Source organism: Adiantum capillus-veneris, chromosome 5, assembly GCF_014529385.1.
Source record: "Adiantum capillus-veneris isolate H3 chromosome 5, ASM1452938v2, whole genome shotgun sequence".
NCBI lineage: Eukaryota > Viridiplantae > Streptophyta > Polypodiopsida > Polypodiales > Pteridaceae > Adiantum > Adiantum capillus-veneris.
The window spans coordinates 68,828,452-68,854,850 of record NC_140935.1 but is presented as its reverse complement, the minus strand read 5'-3'; the positions used below and the strand labels follow the sequence as shown (position 1 = coordinate 68,854,850).

At 41.6% G+C, this 26,399-nt stretch overlaps 1 protein-coding gene across 1 annotated transcript; it reads right to left on the bottom strand.

Moving 5' to 3' along the window:
- Positions 1-3,305: 3,305 nt before the first annotated feature.
- LOC147457489 (uncharacterized) lies at positions 3,306-5,386 on the bottom strand. Its single transcript, XM_086513597.1, has one exon. It carries the CDS (start codon positions 5,190-5,192, stop codon positions 3,534-3,536), a length of 1,659 nt encoding a protein of 552 aa, XP_086369723.1. The 5' UTR covers positions 5,193-5,386; the 3' UTR covers positions 3,306-3,533.
- Positions 5,387-26,399: the final 21,013 nt, after the last annotated feature.

Sequence of the window (26,399 nt, the reverse complement as noted above, 5' to 3'; positions counted from 1 at the left end):
ACAATACTTGTAGAAGAGAGTGAGAGTTTAGAGTAAATAGAGGACCGGATTAATTGGATCCGGTCTCCCCTCCAATAGGCATTTGTATTATAGATTCTTCCATGACGGAAGACTTGTTTACAATATAACTGATTGTGTTCCTTGAAACCTTCTTGACGAGGTGAATATGGCAAGCTTCACTCATTAAGTATTAGCATAACAACAAAAAACATGATTAGCATGAAATTGAAAAATGCCCGGCCTCAATCCCAAGACCTCAAACACCATGAAAGGTGAGGAGAGCTGGCAGGGAGTGAGGAAGAAGAGAGAAGAAGAAGTAGCTCTACAAGAAAGCAATAACCCCTTGCACATATTCACTCATAGCTCTTGTAGCATATCTTAGCATAGTGATAATGGAGATTAGAGAGATTGATAAGCAAGCATAAGCATTCTCTTGTGTGGATTTGCATCCATAGCTAAGAGCTTGTGGTAGTAGGCACTCAACTTCTCAAGCTTGGAGAAGGAGATGGAGTTCTTGATTCACAAGAGTGTGTGAAGGGAAGAATGAGAGTGAGAGAGCTCTTGGGATGCGAGAGAGAGAGAGAGAGAGAGAGAGAGAGAGAGAGAGAGAGAGAGAGGTCGACCCCCTTTCCAAGGCTTCCCTTGAAGCTCATTGGGCCATGTAGCCCTTTAGCCAATGAGAGCTTGAGTCCCTTTGGGGCAAGATGTGTAGTCTCTTGACTAGTGTCCTTCTTTCCCTCGTGTGAGGTTAAGCTAGCACCCCCTTGCTTAAGCACAACCCTTGCCTACTTGAGCAATGTGCCTCTACACTTGACATGTGGCCCCTTTCCTTTCATAAGAGTATGGGTCCTTGGTGAGGTGCATACTTACTACACACATCCCTCCTTTGTAGGGCTCGCCCCCCTCTTTATAGCAAGTTATTTGATCTTGGTAAGCAGGCAGGTCCCCTGCTTAAGCACAGCCCTAGCTTAAGCAAGCTGCCCCCTTGCCTATTTGGACCTTAATTGACTAAAGTGTAAAAATTAAAGACTATGTCTTAAGGCTTTTTAACACTTACCTTTGGAGGATTTAATAAAGACAACCCTAAGGTCTTTTTCTCCATTGGTTAACCTTGCTCTTTGATAGACCATTTCTCATTTGGGCCCCTTTACCATTGGCCCCGTGTTGAAATAGATCTATAAGCACATCTATAACTTAACCCTTGCTCCCGTTTATTCTCCCAGATTAAGTGACAAGTTTAATATGAGAAAATCATTTGGGTTGGTTAGGTATTAGATTTTATGACATTCTACAAGTTTTGCAGTGCTTGATTGTGACGGCCAGAGTGTAGTGTGTCTGGCTACGAATGGCATGTTCCATACATGTACTATACCCATAGATATTCGGTACCATTTCATACGACAGATCTTGGATGGTCTTGTCACACTGATCAAGATCAAAACCCAAGATAATCCTACAAATTTTCTCACTAAAAGTCTTGCAAAGGCTTAGCATGAACATTGCATATGATTTAGTGGGAGTTGATTAGCCTTAAGGTACCACTTCGGGCCTTTAAGTGGGAGATGGTTGGGTGTAAAGGCCCTTTCCTCTGTGTATAAACTCATACAGGCATGAAGAAACCTTTATTGTACCCTAATATATAAAATACATTAATTTATTCTGTGTGCCATCGTTTTGGTACACATAAAACTCTCTGCATGAAATCTCCTCACACTCTCTCTCTGCCACTCACGATTCTACCACGCATTCTACTTGCGCTTCCTCTTTCACACTTCAAGATTTACCCTTGCTTAACTTTAGGGGGCTACTATTAGTCTATGGGTTGGGATGGGACCATGTGTATGGTCCTTCTAAAGGTCATGTGCTTTTCAACCTCTCTGCCATCGATGATCCATTAGTGTGCATGTTGTCTTTTGTTTAACCATTGCATTATTCAACATTTAAGAAAAAAAAGTAAAGTCTTTTTTCAGTGATTTTTTCATTTCTTCAAGTTTCAACCCAGATGTTTGACTCACCTATGAGAACAACGGGGGAATTGCTAGCATAAATCATCCATAAAATCACTTCTAATTGAATGTTTCTACTAGATAAGACAAGCCTAAACCTATTGGTTAGAAATCTATCCATATCTAAATAAGTGGTTTATCATTAGAAGCTTTCTATCTCAAGTCTTGTATACATTGTACAAAAACTAAAATGTATTCCTAATTCAAAGTTTCCCTCAACAACAACAAAAAAGATGCGCTAGTCAATAGTACATAACTACGGGTAATGATAAGGCACATAGATTTGCAAGAGTATCACCTGGGAAGGATGAATACAGAGAGAGAGAGAGAGAGAGAGAGAGAGAGAGAGAGAGAGAGAGAGAAAAGACACTTTGAAGAGAAGAAAATAAAGGAGAAGAGAAACACAAACATACCAATGTGAAGTTCACACTGCCTCTTTATATGGACTCAAAAAGGTCTTCTGACTTTCCACCTTCATATGTCTTTTAACTTTTCGCCTTTATCTATCTTTTGACTTTCCACCTTCATTTGTCTTTTCATTTCGTAAACTCACCCTTCACTTAAGCACTTAATGTCTTGAAAGAATTTTTATTTTTCTGAGATTGGGGAGACCTACCGTCCTCGCCCCAAAAAAAGAAATCAATTCGGATTGTCATTGTGTATATATATATATATATATATATATATATATATATATATATATATATATATATATATATATATATATATATATATATATATAGAGAGAGAGAGAGAGAGAGAGAGAGAGAGAGAGAGAGATGGCGATTATGAAGTGGAGTGGAGTGGAGGGGAGGGAATTAGGAGAAAGGCTGTGAACAATTGGTGCTGGGGATAAAAGAAAAGCTTGCTTAAATTAAAACCCGCTCTCAAATTCCAAAACAAGAAGCTTGCAATGAAAAAAGGCAAAGAATCCCTCGCCCAAAGCTTGCAATTGACATCCCTTGGTTGTGAGAAATTTTGGACCAGCTCTACTAAGAAAATGCTCTCTCTCTCTCTCTCTCTCTCTCTCTCTCTCTCTGCGCTTTTGGTTCCTTTCTCAAAAGTGCAGCAACCCTTGCTCTACATGCATTTTGCATAGGAGTGAGCGTGTGTATTTCTTGAAACATTCAAGCAAACAATGAGAGCTTGAAGAAGTTTAGTCTCGAATAGTAGTGCTATCGTTCTTTCATGGCTCATACTTAGACCACTGTCTGTTTATAGAGAGCACAATATTCACATTTGTTTCACAAATGTAACACATTCCCTTGACAGTTTGATCCAAATGAAGCCTCATCGAAATCATCAACAGTCTACATCTTTGAGGTTCTACTACAAAAAACACATTTGAAGTAGTCAAGGAATGAAGCCCTCTAATTAACAGGCTAAAGCTTTCTACTTCAATACCATTCATCAAGGAGGTGGGAATGTTGTTATTGGCTAGGTAGTTCATACAAAGTAGAATCTGCGACAGTGAGTTCTCTTATTACACTATTGGAAGCCAAGAATAGTACTGTAGAATGCTACCTCTCAGGTGCTCACCTTTGTTGGGGTGTTGGAATGCCTGCTTTCCTTTCTTACGTCAAGATCATAAAGTTTTCTAACAGCTCGCCTTTGCCATAGGCTCACCTGTGCATTCGGGAGAGATGCTTGCCTACATATCCCTGATTTCTTCAGCTGACAAAAGGCACCGTTTTGAGTATTGCATGCCCTGGGGGAGGGCTCCCTCATGTTTGAAGACTTCGACTTTGTTCGCATCGAGAGGGGAGGTTCAGCACTTGCAGCTTGGAAATGCATACTTGCTATCTTGCCTACCCCATAATCGCTCCGAGCACTGCATACTTCAACCGATGATGTACGCCCTGAACCACCCATATAGCTGCCCTTGCATCTGCTGCCTTTCATCATCAAAAGCGCATTCTGTGGGCGTTCCTGCATGATATGTGAGCTGTCCCCGGCCTGCTCCATGGATCGAACATCCTTTGGTCTACTGTTTCGCATTCGGAGAAGAGCATCCTGTGGCGTGGCTTGCCTGACCTTTTCTTCACCAGCGCTATCCTCGTACCTCAGTAATATATCCGCCACACATGAGCTTGAGATGTCTATCTTATGTTGTTGCTCACCTCTGATAGAAGCAAATCGACTCAAATTCATGCAAGCCTCTGCCTCTGAACATGAAGCTGCTACAAATCCTGAGGCATCATGTATGATCTGCTGATTCTGTTCACTAGCATTCATCTCCTTGCACTTCATGCTTTTCACCTGCCTTTGCTTGCTTTCCTTCTTTGAAATGCGCCTGGGTTTCCCTTCTAATTCACCGGCTGTGCGCTTAGCCATTTTTGAAGCCTTCTTACTTGTTGTGCCCTTACTCTTAGTTGTCCCTTTACTTTTATCAATGCAATCATCTGCATTAACCAACATGTTGACAGGGAAGCCCAACTTCCCACTCTTTTCCTGATATGTGGTGGGAGAACGGTAGGCGTTCACATTGCCAGCCTTGTTCTCTCTCCTCATTCGATACATTGCCAAACAAGCAGGTTGCCTCTCCTTTCCCTTGCCATCATGAAGCACAACATCAACACTCTGTTTGTGGGCCTGCTGCTTAATTCGAACCCTTCCAAGACAGGTAACTTTGGGAGAGGAAGGATCCTTGATAACCAACGCACTCATTTTACTGGAAACCGCATTGCTCGGAATGATGGATGATGCTTTCAGCAGCACAGGAGCTTTACCGCTCATGTTGTTGAGAGAACCAGAATGGCTACCTATGGAGAATATAATGGGACCTGAGTGAGGCATACGCCCACTCGACCCATGAACAGAACTTGGAAATCTTCGAAGAGGCTTCCTCTTTCTTCCAGAGCTACTTGCAGCAGACATGTTGCATTCACAGATCAACAACTTGTGAAAAAATTGTTTGAAGCCTCTCCGTTGTCGCCCTACGCCAGGAAGGGGTGGTCGATTCTCAAGCTTTCCATGGCCATAGCTAGGGTTTGCAAGGTTGGAAACATTTAGTACATGTTGCTCTTCTCCTGCATCGCTCTTCACATCTATTCTCATATCATCATCTCTCTGTGCGGTATATGGAAGCTCGCAATCGATGTTGCTGAGGATTAGGGTTTCGCAGCTTACCTTCTTGGTGTGGCGGGAGGACCGAACTCGAGGGAGAGGGGTTGGATGTGCAGGCATCGCTCTGAAAGGGGGAACGTCAAAAGCAAAGAAGATGATCTGCAGCAGGCGAATATGGCGGCATGTTACAAACAGGGAATGGCGACAGAGACAAGGAACCTGCAGCCGGCTTCAGAAGACAAGGAAAGGCTAAAGCTCATCGACTACTACTTCGATTACCTGCAGACAGCCTGCTGGCAAGCCATAAAAGAAAGGACTTTGATGCTGATTGACGATTTCTTCATGCAAGCCTTCCATTTTCTTTGGAATAGTCTTTGTCCGGTACCCCTTTCCAAAGCTTGAAAAAAATGTGTTTTTGATTGTGACTGAGCAAGTCAAGGGTCAAGCTCCAAAAACACATTCTTTAAAGTGTGTAGTGTTTTTGAAAATTTTCTATATATTAATTTCGATAATGCTTTAGGTGGTTTATTTCAGATTATTTTGGTAATTAGTGTCACGTAGTTGATTAGTCAGGAGTTTGTTATTTGATTCACGATTCTGTTCTAGAACTAAAACCAACATAGTATAAAAAACCATTGAAAATAATGAAATTGAGAGTGAGAGAGAGAGAGAGAGAGAGAGAGACTATTGTAATGGTATTTGATTATGGTCTATTGACCAATATTTGTTGTCTGGCTAATAGGTGGGAAGCACCCTAGACCATTGGGCTAATAGGTGGGAAGCACCCTAGACCATTGGGCTAACTGACATTATAGTTTTGCACATTAGTTATGGACCAAATGAAATTATCGTAGTATGATTCGAGATCTACTTGACAGTATGATAGTTATATCTTGTGGTTGTCTGTTCCCAACAAGTGAAAGGGTCATGACGGCTTTCAAAAACAATAAGAAAGTGATAAAATTGTTTAAACTGGTATCAGTGTTTGGGAAAGGATTGCATCAGCTTAGTCTTGAGCCGATTGAAAATCGAGACTAGCTAGCTGCAAACCATGGTAAACGAAAAACATATGAAATATGTGAAAAAGTCGTCCAAACATTTTGCAAATCTCAAAATTTTTGATAGTATTTTTGGTTTTTTTCTTTGTGAGGAGGAAACTCGATCAACAACCGCTTAATAAAAGAGACTTTCTTGAATGTTAACACTAATTGGAATCAAGCTATAAAATGCAAAAAATACAAAGCCATGTGAAGTTGTGAAATGTAAGGTGAAATAAAAAGAACTAATTAATATATGTGTGTGTGTAGAATTTATTAGAATTATGCAAGGTGAAGATTTACTTTACGATTCTAAAACAATAGAATGCACGAAAAAACATATATGTTGTGTGTGTGTGTGTGTGTAAACTTTACTAAAATTATGTAAAGTAAAACTTCACTTTAGCATTCTAACAATAGAATGCAAGAAAAGTAAAGACAAGATGTAAGATGAAAGGTAAGTCTCCATCATGAACTGAAAACTATGAAAGCCCCCCTAGCCTAGCCCAACACTAAGGGTTTCTTTTAGAAAGCCAACAACAATAATTCAAGTTACATATGATGAAATTAGTACTCCTCTTATTTCGCTTCTTATATTGTTTTTCATCAAATGTGTCCTCACTATGTCCAACTTTGCATATGAGTGTCGTCCTCGATGTGTACTAATATCTATCTGTTAAAACAAGCCATCTTGCCAGCTAGTGTATGATCATCGTCCTCACTATGTCCGACTTTGCATATGATTGTCGTCCTCGATGTGTACTGATATCTATATGTTGAAACAAGCCATCTTGCCAGGTAGTGTATGATCATCGTCCTCAAAAAATTTGCTCGTTCATACAGACTCTGAATTCAAGCTTTGAAAACCCAAGACAAAACCTTGGTCTATCCACATAAACATGTAACCGTCTCGGGGTGGGGGGGGGGGGGGGGGGGGGGGGGGGGGGGGGTTCACTCTATGTAAAACTATTATATCATGTGCGTTCAAGGGGTATCATAAAAATCCTTTATCTGTGAGTTTTTCAAGATTATAACACACCCTTTTTCTTTACAATCCGTTTTTAAAAATGAAGTTCTGTAAATGATACCCCTTTGTAAGTAAAAATGTGACAATGTTAGATATTAAAAATATCCTTCTGTTGAACCCATGTGGTGATATAATACATATGTTATAGGCGACCCTTACTTGAGCTGCCAGTGGAGTATCTTTTATTGTCAGGACAAGGATCCTAAGGAGCAAGGCTCTACCTAGGGGGCCAGGGACCTGAGCCAGGGGGTCGGAATGGACCAATGTGGACTGGGGATGCGAACTATGGCTAGGGGTAGGAGCCAAACTATTAATAGGGAGGTAGGGTGATGGATCCGACATCTCAGTCTCTTAGGTATTATAATGGTATCAGAGCTCAAGGGAGGGAAGGAGCCATGGAGAAGGGGAAGATTTGCTTGCATGGTGCTGCATCTCTCTCTCTCTCTCTCTCTCTCTCTCTCTCTCTCTCTCTCTCTCTCTCTCTCTCTCTCTCTCTGTGCGGTGGGCTTGGGCCGTGGAGGAACGTGTGGAAGTTTGGATGGAGAAGGGTGAAGCTAAGCAAGAGGAGCAGGTGACCTTGGGCATGGCCTCTTGTGTTGGGGAGGGGTCAAAAATTGATCACGACGAAATTACACCAACAAGAGCTCATTGGGGTCGCCAGGCCGAACCAATGATCTTTCGTCACTGTAGCACATGCTCATAAACCCTCGAATGCACTCTCCCGTCGTCTATTCTGTGCACGCATGCTGTGGCCGTCATTACTAAGTTTTTTTTACTCCTTCTCACCTTAAGGGAATGCCCTAAGCTGGGCACCATACCCCCTAGGGGTCGTGCACATGGCCAAATACAATCAACATTTTTCTACAAGATGGTCCCCACCTCCGGTAAAGTGATACGTGACACAAGATGTAGGAAATTTTAGAGGTTAAGGGACATAGCCCGCAGTTTTGGTAAGGAATAAAAGGATCGACGAAGCTTCAAAGCTTCAACATGCACAAAATTTCAAGGAACGGCTAATGCAACATGGATTCAAGCATGCAAGTGCTGAGGATCGAAGGAAGGCGGCTTGCATTGATCATGCAACTTATTTCTCTGCATTAAAAGCACTCATTGGGAAATTTGATGTCAACTACCTATTGATCATCAAGTCGCTCAGGCATGTTTGTTATGGATGTCAATTTCCTACTTTTGGTCTGTAACTTCTGCTAGGGCATAGCTCCTAGGCAACGTTGGCTCCTCAGGTTCATACAAGGCCTGTTGCATACCGATACAGGGAAGGCCTGTGGCATGTAAGGTAAAGGTTTTTCGGCATGACAAACTCATTGTTCTTTGTTGAACTAAAACCAACATAGTATAAAAGACCATTGAAAATAATGAAATTGAGAGAGAGAGAGAGAGAGAGAGAGAGAGAGAGAGAGAGAGAGAGAGAGAGAGAGAGAGAGAGAGAGAGATTTGGTGAGAGAAAGAGAAAGAGAGGTGTTCTGACACAAGCGAGTAGAAGGCCAAAGGAAAGGGGTGTGCACTGCAGGTGGGTGGCAAACATTGAGGTGGACCCACCATTACCTTGGGTGACCCCCCCCCCCCCCCCCCCCCCCCCCCTCGGAAGAGGCATGTTGCTGCTAGCTTTTCAACTAACCATTGCATCATTTCCATTGGGTTTTCTTTGTTACACATGCTACATTATCAACATAGATGCCACTCTTTGTGGATTGCACATGGTGGAGACTTGGGAGAAAGGGTGGGTTGCCGCCACCCTTGTATGAACTCAGGCATTGAGAAAGAGAGGTTGAGAGAGAGAGAGAGAGAGAGAGAGAGAGAGAGAGAGAGAGAGATTGTAATGGTATTTGATTATGGTGTATTGACCAATGTTTGTTGTATGGCTAATAGGTGGGAAGCACCCTAGACCATTGGGCTAACTGACATTGTAGTTTTGCACATTAGCCATGGACCAAATGAAATTATCGTAGTATGATCCGAGATGTACTTGACAATATAATAGTTATATCTTGTGGTTGTATGTTCCCAACAACAGTAATTCAGGTTACATATGATGAAATTAGTACCCCTCTTATTTCGCTTCTTATATTGTTTTTCACCAAATGTGTCCTCACTATGTCCGACTTTGCATATGATTGTCGTCCTCGATGTGTACTAATATCTATCTGTTAAAACAAGCCACCTTGGTATGATCATCGTCCTCAATGAGTCCGACCTTGCATATGATTGTCGGCCTTGATGTGTACTGATATCTATCTGTTGAAACAAGCCATTTTGCCAGGTAGTGTATGATCATAGTCCTCAAAAAATTGGCTCGTTCATACAGACTCTGATTGTCAAGCTTCAAAAACCCCAAACAAAACCTTGGTCTATCCACATAAACTTGTAACCGTCTCGAGGGGGTGGTCACTCTATGTAGAACTACTATATCATGTGCGTTCAAGGGGTATCATAAAAATCCCTTATCTGTGATCTTTTCATGATTATAACACACCCTTTTTCTTTACAATCCGTTTTAAAAAATCAAGTTCTGTAAATGATACCCCTTTGTAAGTAAAAATGTGACAATGTTATATATTAAAAATATGTTTCTGTTGAACCCACGTGGTGATATAATACATATGTCATAGGTGACCCTTACCTAAGCTACTAGCTGAGTATCTTTTATTGTTAGGACAAGGATCCTAAGGAGAAAGGCTCGACCTAGGGGGCCAGGGACCTGAGCCAGTGGGTCGAAATGGACCAGTGTGGACTGGGGATGCGAACTATGGCTAGGGCTAGGAGATGGACTAAAATAGGGAGGTAGGGTGATGGATCCGACATCTTAGTCTCCTAGGTATTATACTAGTACTAGGGCTCAAGGGAGGGAAGGAGCCATGGAGAAGGGGAAGATCTTCTTGCATGGTGTTGCATCTCTCTCTCTCTCTCTCTCTCTCTCTCTCTCTCTCTCTCTCTCTCTCTCTCTCTCTCTCTCTCTCTCTCTCTCGGCTTGGCCCGTGGAGGAACATGTGGAAGTTTCGGATGGAGAAGGGTGAAGCTAAGCAAGAGGAGTAGGTGACCTTGGGCATGGGCTCTCGGGTCGAGGAGGAGTCGAAAGTCGACCATGACGAAATTACACTAGGAGGAGCTCGTTGGGGTCACCAGGCCAAACCAATGATTTTTCATCACTGCAGCACATGCTCACACCCCCCGAATGCACTCTCCCATCGTCTATTCTGTGCACGCAGGCGGCGGCCGTCATTACTGGGTTTTTTTACTCCTTCTCACCTTAAGGGAATGCCCTAGGCTGGGCACCATACCCCATAGGGGTCGTACACATGGCCAAATATAATCAGTGTGTTTCTATGAGATGCTGCCCACCTCCGGTAAAGTGATAGGCTTGATGTACAACATCAACGTGACACAAGCTGTAGGAAATTGCAGAGGTTAAGGGACATAGCCCGCAGTTTTGGTAAGGAATAATAGGATTGACGAAGCTTCAAAGCTTCAACATGCACAAAATTTCAAGGAACGGCTAATGAGGCATGGATTCAAGCATGCAAGTGCCGAGGATTGAAGGAAGGAGGCTTGCATTGATCATGCAACTTATTTCTCTGCATTACAAGCACGCATTGGGCAATGCTTCTTCCCATGCATGGTAAAGGTCACGGCATGGTAGTGCTTGAGAATCTCATGTATATTGGCAAGGTCTGTTTCTAGACTTGATGAAGAAGGCACATGTGCCTTGGCAAGGCCAACCAATACCTACAATTCGACAAGGTCGATTATTTATGAATGCTCGATAAGGTCGACTTTCTTTTGCTATAACATTGTGAATTGACAAAATTATGAGTTAGCTATGAGCACCAGATCCATTAGTACTTATGTGAAGCAAGGCTTCCCTTTCGGCATTTGGCATAGCGGTTTCCAAAATTTGGAATATGCTATTAGCATACAAACTTGGGGAAACTTTCCAAGGTGCTTGTAGGATTTTACGTCATAAGAGGGCATATACAATACACTCAACCAATCCTCATACTGATACATATGGCTATGAGCCAAATTTGAACGAATTTTTTACTTAGGCATTACCAGAAACGTGGCCACAAGTGGACAAGGTTAGTAAATTTCAAGCTATGTTTGTTTTGTCTATTTTTTACTTTTCACTTTGCAAAAGATCTCTATGCTTTGCAAAGCAAAGTGCTTGGGTAGACTCCATACAAAGCTGCTGTACAAAGCAAAGTGCTTTGCCAGATTTCAAGCGAAGCAAGGCCTCTTATGTGCAAAGGTATTATCGATTGACTGCAGATCCACAACAATGCACACATCTTTCACCACGTGGATATAAGCTCACAGCTTTTGTAACGATGCATTGTGATGTATCTATGCTAGTGTAATCGTGCAAGGCACATATACCAGGGGCTCACATGGTTGAGACTTTCATTGAATCAAGGGCTTATTATTCTATTTTTTGATATGTATGCATGGCGTACTAGTACTATGGACATATGCCACCTCATCATTATATACTCTTCTGCTATCACACTAGCTACTCTGTCAAGGACGCGATAAGTTCTTGACATCTTAAAACAATTTTTATTTATGTTTATTCACATGAAAAGTGCCATACCTAAGTCACTCTGTCACATTCATAACCACATATAGGACAGGTGGGTCCAGATGTGAATTATGGTCCCTTTCTCTACGAAAGCATTGTACAAGCACACTGTTGTATGCTTATAGGATAAGGTATGACATAGACATGGTCTGCACTGGAGAATATGAAAGGGGCATACAACACATTAGAATAAGGGGTTTTTCTTAGCACAACATTCTCTCTCTCTCTCTCTCTCTCTCTCTCTCTCTCTCTCTCTCTCTCTCTCTCTCTCTCTCTCTTTCCAACTTCTCTGCGAGAAAGCTATTTTGGATTGGCTAAGAGACATATGTTTGTAATGCATTAGTGATTGCTTTCAGGATCGAACAATTTTGTTCAGTTGAATACCCATCGATTCCAATGGACAAGCAAGAGTCTTGCCATTAGCACTTTTTTGGGTATTATTTAAGCACTACACAGTTTAAGTATGAAGATCAAGTTGAATTTTTGAACGTCTTAAACTCGTAAGGGATTATCTCTACCAAGGTGTATAGATGAAGCCAACATTTCAGACAGTCGGCTATTCACAAAAACCCATGATTATGGATTTTTGGGTCAAGAAAAGATCCATTTGTGAATACAATTCCAACTTTAGAGGATCTCCTATTGTATCTATAGCACTAAGAGTGTTTATAAGAGTATATTTTGGGGTTAAGACCCAACTCGTGGGATTACTAAATCACTTATTAAGTTTTTGTGGTCAATTCTTGGAGCCTTCACGCTTGCACCTTCAAGGCAAGAAGTTCACAAACTGCCAAGGGGTAGTGGACAATTTTAACTTCCAAAATAATAAGGAAAAACCCAAGGGGGGTCACGGACACATGCCAAGGGTCGACTGCTAGTTGAGCATTTTTCCTGCAAAGTTTAATCAAGGGGTTTGACAATGTTGATTTTAACCAATGGGTTTGGATTGCAAAGGCACCACCCAAGGTTACATGTGCAATACTACTTGCATTTCACTTCCATTAATGTTCCTAGGCCTTTGCAGGCGGGAAATTTGGGTAGGTGCCTTTCACTACGGATAAGTGAACACTATGTTCAACCTCCGGAGAGATGACAAGGTCATGTAAGAGCCAAGAAATTTGGGTTGTAGTGTCCAAAATAAGTTTTTGCATTACACAGTTACAGACCCACTTTGTAGGGTTTGATTTGGCACATGTTGTTACATGGGATACAACATGGTCTAGGAAATCAAGGAGTTCTTTCAGCGAGTGTGGAGTAAGGATAATGAGGGTCCCTCTCACTCACATTGCAGAGTGTTTGCAGTTACCTCCACACGCAAGTACATCTCATACTTGAAGGATGTTTTTTTTAAGACATCCTTACATGAGACATATTCCACATGTGGAGAATATGAGTCTCTTGGATTGACACTGGTGCCCACTATTTCAATTATGTGTCGCAACAAAGTCCCTAGGTGCTGGTCAAATCCGTTTTCTAGACCATTTTTAGCACAATGTATCAGGAACAATTTTAGTGGCAAAAAATTGTCGGATACTTAGAACCACTTGTTAAGTTACAAGTGTTGTTAAACAACTCTAACAGATAGTTGTTTATACTTATAGCAAGGCTATGTGTTGTTAGTGAAAAAGTTTCATTGTTTGTACCTAGAAGTGATTTATGTTTCACCTTCTATTATGGTTCAAACGTTTCAGTAAGTCTTGCAAATGATTGCAGTACATAGTATTCAGTTCTTTCTTGAACTATTTACACTCCTCTTTTAAGTGTGCTATGAGCATCACATTCACCATAAGTATTAACAAGTATGATCATGGATATGCATGTTCAATCTGTTTTTTGCTAAATGCATGCACACTAGGTTTTATGGGCCCTATTGTTTAGGAAAGGCTGATTTGGAGTGGCATGCATATTCATCACATTAGTTCCTTATTATGAAGCATTTTTCCCTCTATGTGCATTATCTCTATGAGATTACTTTTGGATCTACCAATCACCAGTAGAGGTCATGGCTTGGTTTGGATGATTGTGGATCTTTCAAGTTAATCCGGATGTTTATTCGGGACATTGTTGATTCCTCAACAATGTAGTACGACATGTGATCCCCGTTTAACAGTCATTTGGGAAGAGTGTCTGTAAACCGTGGGGAAACACACCTCAGTACTGTGAGTTATCCAAAGAGGATAGCCAGATTACAAAGTGTAATCTTGTGCTAAAGGATATGAAAAGTGCGTACATTAGCACCAAGAAATTCAATTAGAAAGCATGTATTTCTCTAGTTGGAATTTGCTTACCATAAGTTAAAGCATGTTTGCGACTAGTTTGTGTCTCTTCATAAATAATTCAAGTTCTCAACCTTGAACACTATTTATGGTGGGTTGTTTATTGATACGAGAAGATAATAAGTCAAGGACTTAAACTTGGCTGATGAATTATGTCAGCATGCTTCTTTCATCAAAATTGAAAAGAGGTACTCTTTTTAGTACATCTTTGTTATGATAACTTGTTTAGCATACTCAAGTGAGTTCTAAATGGAATCTACACGCTATGTTGTATATGAGCTGGTTACACAAAGGCAAATGAATAGCTGGATCCATGAAGGATGCCACAATTGAACACATTAGTGTATCACTACTCTTGTTTCTGAGGATGAAAACGCTTCTCCAAGGGGGGAGTAATGTCAGGACAAGGATCCTAAGGAGCAAGGCTCGACCTAGGGGGTCAAGGACCTGAGCCAGGGGCTCGGACTAGACCAGTGTGGACTGGGCATCTAAAATATTTCTAGGGCTAGGATCCGTCCTACATATAGGGAGGTAGGGTGGTGGATCCGACATCTCAGTCTCCTAGGTCTTATATTTATATTGTGTAGATTTTTGTGTCAAACTGATTTCTCAGTCTTGTCCAAGTTGAAGGGTGCTTGGCCACACATTTTCTAAGTCAAAATCTGTTTGGACTTCAGCTAATGCTTGGGAAACTTTATCTACAATGCATGTTTTCTAGTGTTCTCCATGCCAACAAACCACACCCAGACTTCAAACTATTTGAAGCAAAAATCTTAAAACCATTTGAAGTAGAAATCTAAGATATAATGTGCATCTAGGCAAACCAACTAGTTTGTTGAGTGATATAAATAGAAGTGCATCTCTAGAGAATACGGGACTTCTTCAGAGTAGAAGCCATATTACTTATTGTAAAGAAGGACGTGCACATCAAGGATAATCACCCATTAGGAAGAGGATGAGGTATAGGAGGGCCTCTTTATTTGCCATGATCTTATGGAGGTGATTACCATTTTGACAAATACGTGTACGCCATGTGTGCAAGAATGGTGGGTGTGTAAGAGATGGGTAAGAGTGGTCAAAGGATGCACTTTTTCCCCCAAAAAGGAGGTGGAAAATTTTATGATTTTCGACCTTCCATAACTCCCACATATGATCTTCAATTTGAGCAGAGATCATAGATCTAAAATCTATGCGTCAAACTCTTTCCATAGATATTCTACATGAAATGGTTTTACTCGCTAGATTTTAAATTCCATTTTGGGGGGAAACTTTGAATTCAAATAAACTAGCCATTTTGCTTGTTTAAATTCAAAACTTGTCCTTTGATTACTTTCTTAATACTAAAGGTTTGACTTCCTTAAACTACCAAATAAAGAGGCCTCCTAGACCCCATTTTCTTCCTAATGCCTCTAATGTTGACTTAGGGAAGGAGGTGGCGGTGGGTACAACATTGTTCTAATTCGCATCAACAACCATATTGAAGAGTTAAGGTTTGTCTATGGAGGTGACACAAGGCTTGCATGTTTGCCCTGCTGCTTCTCTTGCAAGAATCACAAAAAAGGCAAGGCACTATTCTTTAAAAGAGAAATCATTTGCATAATCCAAATAAACATAAAACATAAAACCTCAAAATTTGCATAATCCAAATAAACATAAAACCTCAAAATTTGTAAAATTCAAATTAGAACATATATTGATAGAATCCTTATATGTGTAGAGGGAACTGTAGGGGGACACCCGAAAAACTTTAGTGGAGGGTATTTTACTTCATTTTATTTTATTTTACTAGAGTAGGTATTGTTTTAATTAAAAAGTAGGAAAAACATATAAGTTTAACAAGAAAAGGGGTCATTTTATTGCCTCATGTCATAAAATATAATATCTAACTTTACCAAATGATTTTCTCATATTAAACTGATCATTTAATGTGCGAGAATAAATGGGAACAAGAGTTAGAATAGAGACATGTGCTTCTAGACCTGTCTCAACACGGGACCAAAATGAGAGATGGTTGCATATCAGGGTCCAAAAGGAGATGGTCTTTCAAAGAGAAATGTGCAATAAGTGCTTCTAAACTTACCTCAGCAGGGGACCAAGAGGAGAGACGGTTACATCTCAAAAGGGGTCCAAAAGGAGGTAGTTTATCAAAGAGCAATGTGCAACTAATGAAGCTTAAAAGACCTTAGGGTTAGCTTCATTAAAGACCTCCAATGGTTAGTGTTAAAAGTCCTTTGACCTTAAGCAATCTAGGGATGAGCATGAGGTGGGAACCCGGCCTAAACATAAGCAAGCTAGGGCTGTGCTTGAGGTGGGAACCTTAAGCAAGCTAGGGTTGTGCTTGAGGTGGGAACATTAAGCAAGCTAGGGTTGTGCTTGAGGTGGGAACTCGACCTAAACTTAAGCAAGCTAGGGCTGTGCTTGATGTGGGAACCCGACCTAAACTTAAGCAAGCTAAGGCTGTGCTGGAGGTGGGAACCACACCTAAGGTGCTTGTCATGCTTGATGACTAAGGTACTTGAGGTACTTCTCACATTTAATGAGGAAGTTTCTTGAGAAGCTTCCTATGCATGGGGGGTAAGATGCTTGAGTCAAAAAGAGAATTTACTCACTTAATGAGAAAGTTGCTTGAGAAACTTCCTATGCATAAAAATCTCAAAGTTAGGGGAATTCTAAAAGAGCACATGGGACACATGTCATACTCTCACTAAGCTTAACCACATGGTGTGTTTGAATGCTATTGGTTGGGCTAAAGAGGGGTCCAATGAGATTCTACTTCCATCTAACAAATATCTAGATATTTTCAAGCTCTCTCTCTCTCTAAGGGGTAAGGAGGACACTTGTCAAAAGACTACCCATATGCTGGATGTGATTGGCTAAGGGGAGAGGGGTCCAATGAGCTTGTAGCAAGTAGAATTTTTGCCCAAATCAAGAAAGGGGGGGTGCTAAGGGGGATATACTCCACACACACTCATTTGCAAGGCTATTCTCACTTGGTGAAAGTTGAGGAACACGCCCTCCTTCTCCAAGCTTGTGAGAGTGAAAGCCTACACCAACACTCTTGGCTATGGAATGCAAATGTAACCAAGAGCTATCCTTCAATGCTTAAGCTTGTCATCTTCTCCATCTTCACTACTATGCTATTATATATGCTAGCAAGAAGAGTAATGATAAGCGAGGAACTATTTCTTTCTCCTATGGAATGTTTCTTCTTCCTCGTCCCTATCCTTATTCCCCGCTAGCTCTCTCCACCTTCAAAGGTGTTTGAGGCCTTGGTATAGGTAATTCTTTCTTCAAGTTTATGTTATGCTTGTGATGCATGAAGCTTTCCATCTTCATTGCATCACCTAGGTTACAAGGAACACAAAGATTGTATTGTACCAAGTCTCTCTTAATGGGAGAAACTATAATACAAACGCCTATTGGAGGGGGGACTGGCTCCATATGAATCCGGTCCTCTAAACTCTCTCTCTTGCAAAAGTATTGTTCATGCCAAGTTAGCTAGGTACCATGTTTATGTTGCTACCATCAATTAAGTTCACCCGCTATGCTCACAAAGTAATCTCTCAAAAGTGCTTCACCTAATTTCCTAATTCCGCTATTCTCAAAGTTCATAGGCCATTTCCATTACATTGGTATCAGAGCATTAGGTTTCTCTTTTGTTGCTTAAGAAGAGAGGTCCTTAAGTAGCCTATCAATGGTTGATTTTGTTAATTATATTAGGGTAAGTGGGACTGGGATCTATTATCATTTTTGTTGAGCCCACTATGTGGGATATGGTGCATACCTCGGGAGCTTTGGTCTTAATAATGGTGTCTTTTTAGACTTGCCTATGGCTTTACCATTATTGAGCCATAAAAAGTTTAAAAGGAGCTATCCCTCGGCAACTCCGCTATGTTAGACTCACTCCATTACTCTCTATAATTAACCAATTCGAGCCATGGGTGTAGATACTTAAGTGCCTATTTTCAAAGGCTAAGAAGAGTAGCAACTAAGGTTTTGAATTGCCAAAGCATTACACTAAGTAAACACATAAGAGCAATTAACATGGCTGACAATAACCAAGAGAGTAGAATGAACACTGATAACTTTGATTATGCACATGAAGGTGCTAATGATGATGCCCCCATGTTTGTTAATTATCTTGTTACTAGGTTGCAACAAGCTATGGGCAACCCCTCTTTGCAAGCCGAAGTTACTCAACAACTTCGTGCTTATGGGATTTTCTTTCCTCTCAAAGAGGAGAGAGAGTTTAGGAAGCCTCTTGGTGAGACCCCCAAAAGAAGACTCTCTCCCATACGAGAGGAGGAATCCAAAGAATGAGAAAGTAATGACTCTCTAGTTTCCTCAAAAGATGTGGCTCCATGAAGATGGCGGTTTAGACGATCACCAACTCGTCCCAAGAGGAAATTGTTAACCCAAAGTTCTTCTCCTTGTCACTCTAAAAGGGAAGAGAGGAAACAAATGAAGAAAAGGGTAAGAAAGAGGTCACCCTCTTCTCCTTCTTCTTCACCTTCCTCCTCTACCAATGAAAGCTATGGCTATTCTCCTAGAGAATACAAGAGGGGAGGACATCGCAAATCTTACCCTGCATGGCGAAGGTCACAAAAGTTAAAGGAGTTCAAAGAGGGAGGAAAGAGTATCTCTTTTGTCACCTATGATGGCATCTTCGGTGCTACCGACAAAGTATTGGCGTTCATCCAACAATTTGATACGGCCTTTGGAGACGAGGGCTTCACGGAGTCTTCCAAGCTACACCATGTAGCTATGCACTTCCAAAAATTGGCTCATCAATGGATGGCTAGCCTTTGTGGCAACGGAAAAGCCCCAAAGACATGGAAAACTCTACGAGTTTGCATCATGAAGCAATTCCTTGCAAGTGATGCAAAGGACAAAGTGCTTACGAAATGGTGAAGTTTAAAGCTTCTTTCTCATGAGTCTATCCACAAATATGTGGACAAGTTTGGGATTTACATCTCAAGACTACTATCTTTCAAAAGATATACTTTACCGTGCAAAAGAAACAATTTTGTGCGAGATTACCCAAAGAGATGGCGGAGTATGTCAACTCTCAACAGCCTAGTTCTATCACCAAAGTAATCCACCACACCATGGTTGCTTTGAGCATCAATTTTCAACAAGGGGCTAGACGGAATGTCAAGCCCATGGAAAATAAAGACAAAAATGATGCCAAGAGGAAAACCAATGCCCAAAATTCTTACAAGGCTATTCCAATAACAACAACAATTGGTCCAAGGAGAAGGGAGTTTAAAAAGGTAAATATAGACTCTCTCCTAAAGAGCTAGAATCTTTTAGTAAGGACCACAAATGTTTTTAGTGTGGGGAGCAAGGCCATGGTTATCATCCTCGCCCCAAGAGAATCGCCCGCAATGAGACTCCTAGAGTCTTTATGTTTGAAGCTCCAAAAGAGGATGCTCATTGCCAAGGATTTCTCCTTTCCTATGCTTGGGGAAAGATGCAAGAGCATGATGCCTTTATTTTGTTTGACCCTAGTTCAACTCACAACTTCATATCCATGGAGTTGACCACTAAGCTAGGCATACAAGCCCACAAGATGGGAGATGCATTGAAAGCCAATGGAGCTATCAAGGGGCAAGACGTTTCAGTTACTTCTTTCATTGGAAAATTAAGGCTTCATGTCCAAAGCTATTTGGACAAAGAGGATTTCTTCATCTCCCCTCTCAAACATGAGAATGTTATTGTTGGGGCACCATGGTTTAAGCACATGGCTTCCAACATGAAGTTCCTTGAAAGGAGAATCTATAGACTTCACTACAGGGAAAAGAGCATGTACATAAATGCTAATGAGTTGGGGAACCCCATATCCCTGCAATAAAGGGAATCAAGAGGAATTAGAGTTGTCTAATTTTCTAAAAGGATTCCAAGATGTTTTCATTGATGGCATCCCTAGTGAGCTATCTCTAAAAGGAGGGATGATGACCATGCAATTGAGCTCCTATCAAGAAGCTCACCGCCTAACAAGCCTCCTTATCGAGTTTCACAATCTCAACAAGAGGAGATCATGAGGCAAGTGCATGAATTCGTTAAAAAAAAAAAAAAGGAAAATGGTGAGGTCTAGCTCCTCTCCATGTTGTTCACCATTGCTTTTAGTGCAAAAGAAAGACAACACATATCACATGTGTGTCGACTATAGAGCACTAAATAAGATCACTATCGAAAATAGATTTCCTGTGCCACGGGTAGAAAATCTATTTGATAATTTACAAGTTTTGGCCTGACAAATGCTCCAAACGCATTCAAACTCATGATGGACAAAAATATTCAGGCCATCCAAATTCTCTTGAAGAGTACAAGCAACACCTCCAGGTAACCTTTCAAGTTGTGAGAGAATATAAGCTTTTCATTAATCAAAAGAAAAGTGATTTTTTTCTACAAGAGATTCAATACTTAGGTCACATTATCTCTAAAGATGGCACCCGTATGGATGCAACAAAGTTAGAGGTAATAAAAAGATGGCCTAATCCAAGGAATCTACAAGAGGTACGAAGCTTTGTAGGTATGTGTGCCCATTACATGACTTAACAAAAAAAGAACGTTAAGTATTCATGAACTGCAAAAGTGCAAGAATCTTTTGAGAAGTTTATCTCTCAACGTGTGTTCACACTACTAGATCTCTCAAAGCCATTTTGTTAGGAAATAAGACGTAGCTAAATAGATAATTGAGTAGATTACTTAATGGAGAGAGACAGATTTACATACACAAGATTATAGAGTAGAGAGAGAGAGAGAGAGAGAGAGAGAGAGAGAGAGAGAGAGAGAGAGTACACACGATATACGTGGTTCACCCAATGTGGGCTACGTCCACGGGAAAGCAGCCACTCAATGGCTTTAGTACTTCAAAACAAGAAGTAATTTACAAAGGGATTATACCCTTAATGGAGCTCCCGCCTTGCTTCACTCTCACCACCTCACACTCACCTTGTTGTATCAACTGCACACTATGAAATGTGTGTAGAAATGGCCTCCTTTTATAGGCCAAAAGGGCTGCCCTCTCTTATGAGAGACAGCCATGTGTAACCGCCCTTGTGCGAATAAGTCCAAATCGGACCCTCCAATCCGCCCATGTGTGGCCGCCCTTGAGAAGACAAGTCCGCTTTTGAATTCAGCCCCTGGCCATTGAATTCGGCCACCGGCCACCGGCCATTGACTTCTGACGACCGGCCACCGGCCATTGACTTCCGACCACCGGCCATCGGCCATTGACTACCGGCCACTGGCCAATCGACCGGTTGTTTTCCGACCACTTTCCAGCCGCCGTCCGACCATAATATTCCGGTGAAAAAGAATATTCCGGCCTTTAAAGTTGCCCCTGATTCTTGTCCGTGAAAATTTTGGTTTCCAGTGAGTGATTTTCCTTCACGCACGATGGCTTCTCCTCATAATGGGGGCCTTACAAATGTGCGCTTTTACCACAGAAAATTACAAGGGTAAATCAGGCTCCATACTTAACAATCTCCCACTTGGAGACTGATCTCCAAACCAAACCTACGACTGCTTTCCATTCTGGCTTCTTATCGTTGAATGCCGATTGAAGATGAGCAAAAGCTCAACTTCTCCTTGTTGACCACCTTTGTAAACATGTCTGCAGGATTTTCACTTGTATGCACCTTTCCTAGCTTTAGATGTCCCTCTTCCAAAAGAGTGCGTATGAAGTGATATCTCACCTCAATGTGCTTTGTCCTTGAATGAAAGGCTGAGTTCTTCGTAAGATGGATAGCGCTTTGGCTATCACTGTACAAGACACAATTGTCTTGTTTGAATCCAAGCTCTTCTAAGAATCTGTGAAGCCACAGAATTTCTTTGCTTGCCTCCGTCATTGCTACATACTCTGCTTCCGTGGTAGAAAGTGAAACCATTTTCTGCAGCTTTGAAGCCCAGCTTACTGTTGTGCCTCCAACAGTGAACACATAGCCAGTAGTGCTCCTTCGAGTATCTTTGTCACCTGCCATATCTGCATCAGCATACCCTTCTAGAAAAATATCAGTTCCTCCAAAATACAAAGCATTTGTTGTTGTCCCTTTTAGATACTTAGGTATCTAAAAGGGACTGATACCTAAGTATCAGTTCCTCCAAAATACAAAGCATTTGTTGTTGTCCCTTTTAGATACCTAAGTATCCACTTCACAGCTTGCCAATGCTCTTTACCTGGGTTGTCCATGAACCTACTCACAACTCCCACTGCATGTGCAATGTCTGGCCTTGTCCAGACCATAGCATACATTAGAGAACCTACCGCTGCAGTATATGGAACTTTAGACATATAGGCTATCTCCTCTTGTGTCTTTGGACACATATCCTTCGTTAGTTTAAAATGACCAGCCAAAGGTGTAGAAACTGGTTTTGCATTTTGCATTGCAAACCTTTCTAGTACCTTCTTGATGTAATCTTCTTGAGATAGCTTTATTGTCTTCTTCGTCTTGTCCCTTGATATTTTCATACCAAGTATCCTCTTTGCAGCACCTAAATCTTTCATTGAAAAAGATTTGGACAGCTCCTCTTTTAGGTCTTTGATGTCCTGCATGTTAGCACTTGCAATCAACATGTCATCAACATACAACATTAGGATGATGAATTTCCCATCTCCCAAATTCTCCGTATAGATGCAATGATCCGAGTTGCATCTTGTGAATCCATGATCCAACATCCATCGATCAAACTTCAAGTACCATTGTCTTGATGCTTGCTTTAAACCATACAAGCTATTCTTTAATCTGCAAACCATTTTCTCCTTACCTTTTACTTCATACCCCTTTGGTTGAAGCATGTAGATTTCCTCCTCTAAGTCACCGTGAGGGAATGCCGTATTTACATCCATTTGCTCAAGATTTAAATCATGAGCAGCCACAAGGCTTAAGACAAGCCTAATTGAGTTCATTTTTACAACAGGAGAAAATATTTCATTGAAGTCAATACCTTTCTTTTGAGAAAAACCTTTTACCACAAGCCTAGACTTGTACCTTTTCTTCCCACCTTCTTCTTCCTTTAGCTTGTACACCCATTTGTTTTGAAGTGCCCGCTTACCTTTAGGCAACTCAACCAACTCCCATGTTTGGTTGCGATGTAGTGAGTCCATCTCCACTTGCATGCTCTTCGTCCATTCTTCTTTGGATTCATGTTGCATAGCTTCTTCATATGATTCCGGCTCTCCAGAATCTGAGATCAAGAGATGGTTGAAGGAAGGAACAAACCTTTCTGGAGGTCTACTTGCTCTTGTAGATCTTCGGGGAATAGGTTGAGGCTCCTCATTTGGTTGACGTTGTTGCACATTGTCACCGTTTGCAGTCCTTGAGTCTTCACCGTCCTCAAGCTCCATGTACTCATCACCTGTTTCTTTTGTTTGTTTTCTTTCCAAGTAATCTTTGTACATATTTTGTTCGTTAAAAATTACATCCCTACTCCTTAAGATTTTACCATCTTCAGGATTCCATAGGCGATACCCAAAGTCTCCTTCTCCATAGCCAATGAAGAAACACTTTTTGGACTTTGCATCTAACTTTGATCTTAGGCTTCTATCTATGTGCATGAAAGCCTCACACCCAAACACTTTGAGAAATGCATAATTCACCGGTTTACCTGTCCATGCCTCTTCTGGAACTCCCCCATCCAATGCCGTTGAGGGTGACCGATTGATTAAGTACACAGACGTACTTACAGCTTCCGCCCAAAGCTCAAGCGGTAGGTCTGCATGTAGCCGCATGCTTCGTGCTCGTTCCATGATTGTCCTGTTCATCCTTTCCAAAATCCCATTTTGTTGAGGTATCCTTGGGGTTGTCCTTTGCCTCCGAATGCCATTGCTAGCACAAAAGCTTTCAAAAGCTTGGCTGCAATATTCGCCTCCATTGTCGGATCTGAGGCATTTAACCTTGGTACCTGTTTCATTCTCCACAAAGGCTTTCCACCTTTGAAATATGGAAAATACATCGGATTTATTCTTCATGACATAAACCCATGTTTTTCTAGTCGCATCGTCTATGAATGTTACATAGTACAATGAGCCACCAAGTGATGGTGTACTTGCAGGACCCCAAACATCAGAATGAACCAACTCAAGTTTTTTATTTTTTCTTTCATTTCCTGATTTTTGAAATTTTACCCTCTTTTGTTTACCATAAACACAATCTTCACAGAACTCTAAGTCCACTTCTTTCAAACCTGGTAGAAGCTTCTTTGTTTGAAGGATTTGCATTCCTTTGGCACTCATATGCCCAAGTCGGTAGTGCCACACCGCACTGTCAACTTTTGTAGTTGCTGCACAAGCTGAAGGTTGTGTGCTAACAGTACACAAGTAAAGTGTACCGACTTTTTCACCCTTGGCAACCACCAAAGATCCCTTTGAGATCTTCCACCGTTTGTTTTCGAATGCAATGTTGTGACCTTCATCGTCCAATTGTCCTGTAGAGATCAAATTTTTGCGAAGAGAAGGAATATGCCTAACATCTTTAAGCTTCCATTCATTTCCGTTAGCAGTTTTGACAGAAACTGTACCTTTGCCGACAATCTCACAAGCTTCATCATCTCCCAAGTATACATACCCAAAATTACCTTTGGTGTAGTCTTGGAAATGTTGCTTGTGTGGTGTCGCATGGAATGAAGCCCCGGAATCTACTATCCAGGAATTAGACACATTGTCTAATGAGAGAATTAGAGCATCTTGCTCTACTTTAGCTGCCACATTGGCCTCCGATGTTGGCTTGTTGTCTTGAGACTCTGTCTCCTTCTTCTTCTTGGACCAGCAATCCTTCTTGATGTGGCCCTTCTTGCCGCAGTTCCAACATTCAAGAACTCACTTTGTGCGTGACTTGCTCCGCCTTGAGCGATCACGACCCTTTTGGTTTTTGAACCTCTCCTTAAGCCTTCCTCTTGTTTCCACTGATAGTGCAGCACTTGATGATTCTCCTGTGCTTCTCCTTCGTATTTCCTCGCTTAGGAGAACACCCACAACATCATCAAACTTAAGAGTATTTGTGCCAGAGATAGAATTACTTACAGCCATCACAAGGCTGTTCCAACTATCCGGTAGAGATGATAGTATAAGGAGAGCTCGCACTTCGTCATCGAAATTGATTTTCACTGATCGAAGTTGACTTATGTTTGTGTTAAAGTCATTTAGGTGTTCTGCAACTGAACCATTCTCTACCATCTTTAGATTGAGCAAGCGCTTCATAAGAAATACCTTATTGGATGCCGATGGTTTCTCGTAGAAGTCGTCAAGTGACTTCATCAAGTCCTCCGTGGTCTTCATCTCCGAAACATTGAAGGCCACCATTGACGCCAAGCTTAACCGGATTGTTCCCAGTGCCTTTCGATCAAGGACAATCCATGCTTCATCTGCCATTGTTGCGGGCTTCTTCGCAAAACCTCCCAGTGGCAAATAGAGGTCCTTCTGGTAGAGATAGTCTTCAATCTGCATCTTCCAATGTTGGTAGTTTTTGCCGTTGAACTTCTCAATCTTGAGCTTCCCTTCCTCCGCCATAACTCCCACTCAATTCAAGGAATCCTTTCCTTGAGATAATTTAGCTACGAGCAAACCTTGCTCTGATACCAGTTGTTAGGAAATAAGACGTAGCTAAATAGATAATTGAGTAGATTACTTAATGGAGAGAGACAGATTTACATACACGAGATTATAGAGTAGAGAGAGAGAGAGAGAGAGAGAGAGAGAGAGAGAGAGAGAGAGAGAGTACACACAATATACGTGGTTCACCCAATGTGGGCTATGTCCACGGGAAAGCAGCCACTCAATGGCTTTAGTACTTCAAAACAAGAAGTAATTTACAAAGGGATTATACCCTTAATGGAGCTCCCGCCTTGCTTCACTCTCACCACCTCACACTCACCTTGTTGCATCAACTTCACACTATGAAATGTGTGTAGAAATGGCCTCCTTTTATAGGCCAAAAGGGCTGCCCTCTCTTATGAGAGACAGCCATGTGTAGCCGCCCTTGTGCGAATAAGTCCAAATCGGACCCTCCAATCCGCCCATGTGTGGCCGCCCTTGAGAAGACAAGTCCGCTTTTGAATTCGGCCACCGGCCACCGGCCATTGACTTCCGACGACCGGCCATCGGCCATTGACTACCGGCCACTGGCCAACCGACCGGTTGTTTTCCGACCACTTTCCGACCGCCGTCCGGCCATAATATTCCGGCGAAAAAAAGACTCGGGGGCCTTTAAAGTTGCCCCTGATTCTTGTCCGTGAAAATTTTGGTTTCCGGTGAGTGATTTTCCTTCACGCACGATGGCTTCTCCTCATAATGGGGGCCTTACAAATGTGCGCTTTTACCACAGAAAATTACAAGGGTAAATCAGGCTCCATACTTAACACATTTGAGGTCCAATCTGATTCTTGTGGTGA

Bases quoted from the DNA above. Each gene is read 5' to 3' on its own strand.
- LOC147457489 (XM_086513597.1), bottom strand. From the start codon at position 5,192: ATGCCTGCACATCCAACCCCTCTCCCTCGAGTTCGGTCCTCCCGCCAC.